Source organism: Coregonus clupeaformis, unplaced genomic scaffold (assembly GCF_020615455.1).
Source record: "Coregonus clupeaformis isolate EN_2021a unplaced genomic scaffold, ASM2061545v1 scaf0357, whole genome shotgun sequence".
NCBI classification, from domain to species: Eukaryota; Metazoa; Chordata; class Actinopteri; order Salmoniformes; family Salmonidae; genus Coregonus; species Coregonus clupeaformis.
The window spans coordinates 327,148-337,155 of record NW_025533812.1 but is presented as its reverse complement, the minus strand read 5'-3'; the positions used below and the strand labels follow the sequence as shown (position 1 = coordinate 337,155).

Sequence of the window (10,008 nt, the reverse complement as noted above, 5' to 3'; positions counted from 1 at the left end):
CTAACAGCAGCTGATGTGGTGTCCACTGAGTCAACAGTCAGCTGGTCTGGAGCAGGAAGTACTAAGGGGAAATACATTATTGTTAGTGATAGAGTTTAACTACATAAATATATTATTATTATATTATTACAAGAGGAAAAGTACAGTAGTAGCTGAAAAATAGAAAAGGCCGGTTTGCAATTCTTTTTGATATGGGTAAGAAATAAGTTAACAGAAGTCACAACAGAGTTAGATTAGTCATGTAAGAAAAATGAAGAGTTTCTGCTATATTCTATTAGTAACGGTGCTGCACCACTGCTAAATTGTTGCCACCATGCTCAATTTTTTATATAAAATGAAAATAATGTTGTGATTATAATTCTTCTCCGTCATTACAAGTGTTTAACACTGTACTTTGTATAAAGTTAAAGCAAGCAGAGGCAGATCAACTCCTTGACACAATGAATCACAGGAATGGAAGAAAGCATGAATTCAGATATTATTTTTAAGAAGTTCATTGATTTCAGCTCCAAACTCCATTATGAGATCTGGGGAATTTACCATAATTTATTCCTCATCAGGGAAGATACTGTACCTTTACATCCCATGCTGGCACATCCATTATGATTAGTTCATTTATATTAGTAATTTTGATAACTAGTCACATTTTAATAAACTTTGACACCAGACATAATACTTAAGTAGAGTACTTCCTTACCTGTGGTGAGGGTTGTAGACACCAGTTGACTTTGCTCCCCATTTTCCAGCACAGTGCAGACAGTGACAGAGTACTGAGTACCACCTTGCAGGTCAGAGAGAGTGATGCTGTGTGAAGATGTGGTAGTGATGTGTGGTTCTATCCCTGGACAGTGGTAGGAGATCTGGTAATGATGTTGGGTTTGGTCCAATCCTGGTGGCTGGCTCCAGCTAACAGCAGCTGATGTGGTCTTCACTGAGTCAACATTAATCTGGTCTGGTGCAGGCATTACTATGGGAAAATACATTATTGTTAGTGCTACAGTTTAATGCTGTGTTCGTAACCAAGTGGGAAGTGGGAAATTACCATATACGACATGGAAAGATCCAATTGAACGTCCCTCTAAATGTTGACCCTTGTATTTTATATTTGAACTGTCTCTATGCACACTCACAGGACTCTACACACTCACGCACACACTCATATGCGGTTTCTACTCTGTTTATCATATATCCTGAAGCCTAGTCAACTTAACCATATACATATCTACCTCAATCACTCCAGTATCCCCCACTTCTCCCACATGATGACCTCTGATGTCACCTACTAAGGAATTACCTTCATAAAAGCCTTTTCGGCAGTTAAATGTAACAAAACATTATTTATAGAAAGCAATATATTAATATGGTTTTTGAAGAATATAATTTGTTGACAAGCATGATAGCTGTACTTTAAATTCATGTTTTACTCAGCCCTTAGCCAATCTGAGTTTCTCAATGAGTTCAAAACACATGAACATATCCAACTGGTATGAGTAGAATATGAATAATGATGAGTGAGAAAGTTAGATGCACAAATATTCCCCTCCCCCCCACACACACACAAAATGCTAACCTCCCCTGTTATTGTAATGGTGAGAGGTTAGCATGTCTTGGGGGTATGATACTGTATTTCTGCATCTAACATTTTCACTCATCATTATTCAAGATTCATTCAGGATTATCCATAATCATGGTAGCATCCACAGTAATGTAGAAGTGTTTAGAAACATGTTATAATGTTATTTACAATAAAAGTGACTCCAAAATGACAATACATTATTTACCATTCATTTCTATTGGGTACAAAATAATCTGTAAAACAACCAAAACAAAAAGCAAATGCATCCAACTAAGTTTTAGTCACGAGCTTAATGTAGTCATTGTGTGCTCTGAATATGGGACCAAATACTTACATTTGTACTACTTTAATACACAAGTGAATTTGTCCCAATACTTTTGCTCCCCTAAAAATGGGGTTACTATATACAAAAAGTGCTGTAATTTCTAAACGGTGCTTCCGGTATGTATGAAAATACCCTCAGATTAAAGCTGACAGTGTGCACTTTATCGTCATAGTGATTGATTTCAAATAATGCACTAATACACACACACACACATACATACATATATATATATATATATATATATATATATATATATATATTGTGATGTCACGAGAGGCTGTGTCCTGGAGGGACGTTACATCCCCCTGAGGTGGCTGCAAACCCAGACAGCTATGGCTCCATCTGCTGGTATGGTCGGGAACTCCACCCCCCTCTATGGCCAATCTTCCCACGCAGCTGAAACAAATGAGGAGCTGATGAGCTGAAGGTTTGGTGAAGGGAAGAGACACAGTCTCCAACCTGGGCTCTCTGGAGGACAAGAGTGCTGCACGTCCACTTCCATGAGGAATATAAGGATTTGGAGATACTTACCTTTGGGAAATACTCACCTTTGGATATATGCACCTGTGGAAATACGTGTGGGACATTTGGAAGGACGTTTTGCTGGGTTGGCCACTAGCTGCAACGTGGAATACAGTAAGACTGGGGAAAAGTTATTTGAGCGAGGGAGAGTTATGATTTTGGATGTGGAAGAGACATCCCTGAACTGTTAACCCTTAAGAGCCACCAGAGAACAGTATTGTGTTATACTTTCGTTAGTTTCCCCAGACCTTTAATAAAATCCTTGTTTTGGTTGAACCTGGTCTCCTTGCACTACTTGAGCAATCCCGCTGAAAGCTGTGTAGCCTCTCGTGACATCACAATATATATATACACTGCTCAAAAAAAATAAAGGTAAAGGGAACACTAAAATAACACATCCTAGATCTGAATGAATGAAATAATCTTATTAAATACTTTTTACTTTACATAGTTGAATGTGCTGACAACAAAATCACACAAAAATTATCAATGGAAATCTAATTTATCAACCCATGGAGGTCTGGATTTGGAGTCACACTCAAAATTAAAGTGGAAAACCACACTACAGGATGATCCAACGTTGATGTAATGTCCTTAAAACAAGTCAAAATGAGCCTCAGTAGTGTGTGTGGCCTCCACGTGCCTGTATGACCTCCCTACAACGCCTGGGCATGCTCCTGATGAGGTGGCGGATGGTCTCCTGAGGGATCTCCTCCCAGACCTGGACTAAAGCATCTGCCAACTCCTGGACAGTCTGTGGTGCAACGTGGCGTTGGTGGATGGAGCGAGACATGATGTCCCAGATGTGCTCAATTGGATTCATGTCTGGGGAATGGGCGGGCCAGTCCATAGCATCAATGCCTTCCTCTTGCAGGAACTGCTGACACACCCCAGCCACATGAAGTCTAGCATTGTCTTGCATTAGGAGGAACCCAGGGCCAACCACACCAGCATATGGTCTCACAAGGGGTCTGAGGATCTCATCTCGGTACCTAATGGCAGTCAGGCTACCTCTGGCGAGCACATGGAGGGCTGTGCGGCCCCCCAAAGAAATGCCACCCCACACCATGACTGACCCACCGCCAAACTGGTCATGCTGGAGGATGTTGCAGGCAGCAGAACGTTCTCCACGGCGTCTCCAGACTCACGTCTGTCACATGTGCTCAGTATGAACCTGCTTTAATCTGTGAAGAGCACAGGGCGCCAGTGGCGAATTTACCAAATCTTGGTGTTCTCTGGCAAATGCCAAACGTCCTGCACGGTGTTTGGCTGTAAGCACAACCCCCACCTGTGGACGTCGGGCCCTCATACCACCCTCAAGGAGTCTGTTTCTGACCGTTTGAGAAGACACATGCACATTTGTGGCCTGCTGGAGGTCATTTTGCAGGGCTCTGGCAGTGCTCCTCCTGCTCCTCCTTGCACAAAGGCGGAGGTAGCAGTCCTGCTGCTGGGTTGTTGCCCTCCTACGGCCTTCCTCCACATCTCCTGATGTACTGGCCTGTCTCCCTGGTAGCGCCTCCATGCTCTGGACACTACGCTGACAGACACAGCAAACCTTCTTGCCACAGCTCGCATTGATGTGCCATCCTGGATGAGCTGCACTACCTGGAGCCACTTGTGGGGGTTGTAGACTCCGTCTCATGCTACCACTAGAGTGAAAGCACCGCCAGCATTCAAAAGTGACCAAAACATCAGCCAGGAAGCATAGGAACTGAGAAGTGGTCTGTGGTCACCACATGCAAAACCAGTCCTTTATTGGGGGTGTCTTGCTAATTGCCTATAATTTCCACCTGTTGTCTATTCCATTTCCACAACAGCATGTGAAATTTATTGTCAATCAGTGTTGCTTTCTAAGTGGACAGTTTGATTTCACAGAAGTGTGATTGACTTGGAGTTACATTGTGTTGTTTAAGTGTTCCCTTTATTTTTTTGAGCAGTGTATATATGAAAAAATGCTGTGATTATAAATACTCTGCACATTAACAAGTGTTTTATAGTTTACTTTGGATAAAACTAAAAGGAGTGGGTAACATTTTTTAAAACCAAATCTCTATTTTTGATGTAAATGGCATGTTATAGAATTGTCAAGACACGTTTTTTGTGATTTTACTTGGTTTTGAGAAACTTACCCCCCCACCAATATACTTCCTCATTGCTCGTTCTGCAGTATGGGGGCCAAGGGTAAACATGAACAAAAGCTCCAGAAATACCCAAATACACCTTTTTAGAAAATGGCAAATCTCTCAGTATAGTGATGCAGGTCTTTTAGATGTTGTTCAGGTGCGAGCATGCACATGCTTTCTTATTTCTTGTATCACCACAATGGGAATGAGAAAGCATGCACATGGTCGCAGAAGGAAAAGTATCGCAAAATGAAAGTTCGGAATTACACAATTTCATCTAAAGATCTAATTTCTGGAGCCTTTTTTTCTTCTTCTTTTAGCGTAGAGCGTTGGACGAGTAACCAAAAGGTCACTAGTTTGAATCTCAGAACCGACAAGGTGAAAAATCTGTTAACCACTCCTTTAAAGCAAGCAGAGGCAGATCAGCTCCTTGACATAATGACTCACAGGAATAGAAGCAAGCATGAATTCAGATATTATATTTTAAAAATATATAGTTTTCAGCACCAAGCTGCATTATAAGATCTGGGGAATTCACCATAATATATTTCTCATCAGGGAAGATACTGTACCTTTACATCCCATGCTAAGACATCCATTATGATTAAATAATCAACTTTGGCACCAGAAATAAAACTTTTGCAGGGTAATTACTTACTTGTGGTGAGGGTTGCTGACACCGGTTGACTTTGCCTTCCATTTTCCAGCACAGTGCAGACACTGACAGAGTACTGAGAACTACATTGCAGGTCAGAGAGAGTGATGCTGTGTGAAGATGTAGTAATGATGTGTGGTTCTGTTCCTGGACACTGGTAGGAGATCTGGTAATGATGTTGGGTTTGGTCCAATCCTGGTGGCTGGCTCCAACTAACAGCAGCTGATGTGGTCTTCACTGAGTTAACATTCAGCTGGTCTGGAGCAGGAGGTACTAAGGGAAAATACAGTGTCAGTGCTACAGTTTAACTACAGAAATACACTTAGTGGCCAGTTTAATACCGGGTAGGACCCCCCTTTGCTTCCAGAACATCCTGAATTCTTTGGGGCATGGAAGCATTGCTCATTTAGTATCAAGGAACCTAATATGTGCCAGGAAAACATTCCCCACACCATTTATGGGCTTCCGAGTGGCACAGCGGTCTAAGGCACTGCATCTCAGTGCTAGAGGCATCACTACAGACCTTGGTTCCATTCCAGGCTGTATCACAATCCGGCTGTGATTGGGCGGCACACAATTGGCCCAGCGTCGTCCGGGTTTGGCCGGGGTAGGCCGTCATTGTAAATAAGAATTTGTTCTTAACTGACTTGCCTAGTTAAATGAAGATAAAATAAAAACATTATTATTTGACACCAGGCAGGATAGGGCCATGGATTCATGCTGCTCACGCCAAATCCTGACTTGTTTTGGTGATTGCTTGCCCATTCGAGCCACTTCTTGTTTTTAGCTAATAGGTGTGGTCGTCTGCTGCAATAGCCAATACATGACAAGTACCGACGGGTTTTGCATTCAGAGATGCCGTTCTTCACACCACTGTTGTACTGCGCGTCTATTTGCCTGTTTGTGGCACGCCTGTTAGGTTACACGATGCTTGCCATTCTCCTTTGACATCTTATCACGAGCTGTTTTCGCCCACAAGACTGCCGCTGACTGGATGTTTTTTTATTATGATGAGCTCATTTACGTTAGACTTGTTTTGATAACTAGTCAAGGTTATATAAACTTTCCGATAGTCTTTGGGTTCGTTGAGCATCGTTGAGTGACAATGGACAGAGAGTATTGTGTGTGTAATACTGCGCGTCTTGCTACTGCTACGGGGAGAGAACGGTAGAGACCAACTCTCAAACTCTAAAGGAATACGTTGTTGACGTCATCCGTCAGATGAATTCCATCCTTAGGGTAAATCCCAGGGACACACTGCTTAATGACAGAGAGGCGGATTGTGTGCATGCCCCTGTCACAGAGAAATGTGTACACTAGCTGATTGACGGCGTGCTGATCTTCTATGCACTTGTTTAACTTGTGGTCCCACTGGAACATCCAGCTCCTCCTCTGCGTGATATCTGAGAAGACCACTGTTGTACCGGGAACATTAGGATGATCCCCTCTAAATTCTCTCGCATCTGCTGCACCAGTGCCGTCCCCTTGGTGTATCCCAAGTCGTTTCCACCTACAGTACCGGTCAAACGTTTTGAACACCTACTCATTCAAGATTTGTCTTTATTTTTACTATTTTCTACATTGTAGAATAATAGTGAAGACATCAAAACTATGAGATAACACATTTGGAATCATGTAGTAACCAAAAAAGTGTGAAACAAATCAAAATATATTTGAGATTTGAGATTCTTCAAATAGCCACCCTTTGCCTTGATGACAGCTTTGCACACTCTTGGCATTCTCTCAACCAGCTTCACATGGAATGCTTTTCATAGCAAAGGGTCTGAATGGGACCAAAAACCAAGCCATGAGGTCGAAGGAATTGTCTGTAGAGCTCCGAGACAGGATTGTGTGGAGGCACAGATCTGGGGAAGGGTACCAAAACATTTCTGCAGCATTGAAGGTCTAAGAACACAGTGGCCTCCATCATTCTTAAACAATGATGATTGGAACCACCAAGACTCTTCCTAGAGCTGGCCGCCCAGCCAAACTGAGCAATCGGGGGAGAAGGGCCTTGGTCAGGGAGATGACCAACAACCTGATGGTCACTCTGACAGAGCTCCAGAGTTCCTCTGTGGAGATGGGAGAACCTTCCAGAAGGACAAATATCTCTGCAACACTCCACCAATCAGGACTTTATGGTAGAGCGGCCAAACAGAAGCCACTCCTCAGTAAAAGGCACATGACAGCCCGCTTGGAGTTTGCCAAAGGCACCTAAAGACTCTGACCATGAGAAACAATGATTCTCTAACCTGATGAAACCAAGATTGAACTCTGGCCTGAATGCCAAGCGTCACGTCTGGAGGAAACCTGGCACCATCACCACGGTGAAGCATGGGGGTGGCAGCATCATGCTGTGGGGATGTTTTTCAGCGGCTGGGACTGGAAGACTAGTCAGAATCGAGTGAAAGATGAACGGAGTAAAGTACAGAGAGATCCTTGATGAAAACCTGCTCCAGAGCGCTCCGGACCTCAGACTGGGGCAAAGGTTCACCTTCCAACAGGAGAACGACCCTAAGCACACAGCCAAGACAACGCAGGAGTGGCTTCAGGACAAGTCTCTAAATGTCCTTGATTGGCCCAGCCAGAGCCCGGACTTGAACCCGATATAACATCTCTGGAGAGACCTGAAAATAGCTGTGGATCGACGCTCCCCATCCAACCTGCCAGAACTTGAGAGGATCTGCAGAGAAGAATGGGAGAAACTCCCTAAATACAGGTGTGCCAAGCTTGTAGCGTCATACCCAAGAAGACTCAAGGCTGTAATCGCTACCAAAGGTGCTGTAACAAAGTACTGAGTAAAGGGTCTGAATACCAATGTAAATGCTTTTGCTTTGTCATTATTGGGTATTGTGTGTAGATTGATGAGGGAAAAACAATTTAATCAATTTTAAAACAAGGCTGTAACGTAACTAAATGTGGAAAAAGTCAAGGGGTCTGAACACTTTCGGAATGCACTGTAACTTTAAGCTACATATTATTTTGACAGAGGTAATGAACTGTCCATTGATCAGCACAGCAATTGATAAAACAGGACCATGTTTGAAACACAAGTGGTTCTGAGCGGATGTCAATGTTACACAGGTAAGCTAACAGAAATCATGAATGCAGACAGGCTCTATCTGAGCTACTGTGTCCAACACACCACCACGTGTTATGTTGGGCTACTGACCAACATATTATGATTTTCTTTATTTTTATGACATGTATTGCTAAAATAAAGTTAAGGAAATACAGGCATGCACCACATTACTACAAGACAAAACAGCTCAATCAAGCCTGATGGTCTTGTAAGCATTAAAGAAAATCTTGCTTTCACTTAAAAATAAAGCTTTAAAAGGTAGCGTAATGAGATTTACAGTGGTGTGCAGGCCTCGAATATCCTGGCTGTAATGCCCTTTAAAAAATCCATGGCTTGCAGCCAAAGTGGCCGTTGTGCCCTTGGGCTGAACATAATCATTATAATTTCCTTCTCCTGGCTGCCACTCGTCCTGCTCCGAAGCACCACTCACTCACATGGCTCTCTCAGATATCTCAATTGCTATTAGCCAATGCCCGTGATCGGATCTTTCATGCAGACATTGCAGCTCCGAAGTAAGCTACAAGTGAAGACAGACATCAGGATGCAACAGAATTTCGAGGTGCATTTTGAAGATGTTAGAAGAACTTTGTCAGCCAACAAGATGAGTAATGAACAGCAAAAGTACTAGTTAACTATGTTAATCTACTATCCCCCATAATATAAAAGATAACCTATCCTATTGGTCAGCTCGTCATTCTGTGGGACAATAGATCCCAAATTAATACAACCACTGCACATAAAAAAAAAAACGTTTAAAAGCAACTAGGCTGACGCAACAGATCAGAACGTTTAGCTTAAAATGTTGATAAACTATTAGGCAAATTCTTCACATTATAAGTGCAGCAATGCGCACACGGCAGTAGTACGCGCAAATGTTCCAAAGGGGTAAAACAGACAAATTCAAGTGTTTCATTTGACAGAGATGGAAAATATTCTTTAGAAATGTAGAAAGAGGGAAGATCTAAAGAAGCAACAACAAGCATTTGTTGTTAATATGACTAGGATTATGTCTGGCTGCTGGACAACAAAATAAAGTTGAGAACATGAGAGAAACTGGTTTCAATGGCATATGAGGAAGTGTTTATAAAATAATCCCCTTAACATTCCTATGGTCGGAACACAGTAAAATATGCCTCATAAAATGACAAAAAAAAGTCCAGGTTTTAAACAATTAAGTTTATGGTTAAATAGTTTCAAAATGTTGACTGCCTCCGCTCAGATTGCAAGGTTGGTGATGTTGTGGTGTACACCAGGCACTCCTATCTGAATGAGAATCAAGCATTTAGACCAGGGCTGCCCAAACCTCTTTCTGGAGATCTACTGTCCTGTTGTTTTTCAGTCCAACCCTAATTTAGAGTATCTGATTCAGCTAGTAAAGGTCTTGTTGAGCAGCTAATAAGTAGAATCAGGTGTGTTAAATTAGGGTTGGACTGAAAACCCACAGGACGGTAGATCTACAGGAAGAGGGTTGGGCGGCCCCGCTTTAGACGTTAATATTAATAAATGATCTTACATTATATTTGTCAAACACGACTGACGTTTAGCCAATATACTGTATATGTAATTAAAAGCCTCAAATTAAAGTTTGGCTACATTTTCAGGTGCCTCATGTCAGCATCAGTCTGGAAATTACAGGTTGTAACCAATACGCATAGGCCATCACCTACACTTTGACATGTAGGCTAATTATTTATGTACATCAGAGATGCAAACTCAAGTCTGAGA

The 10,008-nt window shown here is 42.3% G+C and overlaps 1 protein-coding gene across 1 annotated transcript in view; it reads right to left on the bottom strand.

Moving 5' to 3' along the window:
* Nucleotides 1–37: 37 nt before the first annotated feature.
* The window catches only part of LOC121559208 (fibronectin), a 44,134-nt gene continuing 34,163 nt past the window's right edge, over nt 38–10,008 (bottom strand). The window contains exons 4-7 of the mRNA XM_045215040.1: nt 5,205–5,474; nt 848–967; nt 575–588; nt 38–61 (exon numbers count right to left, since the gene is read on the bottom strand). Of these exons, the coding sequence (XP_045070975.1) occupies nt 38–61; nt 575–588; nt 848–967; nt 5,205–5,474 (428 nt within the window). The remainder of the gene's footprint in view (nt 62–574; nt 589–847; nt 968–5,204; nt 5,475–10,008) is intronic.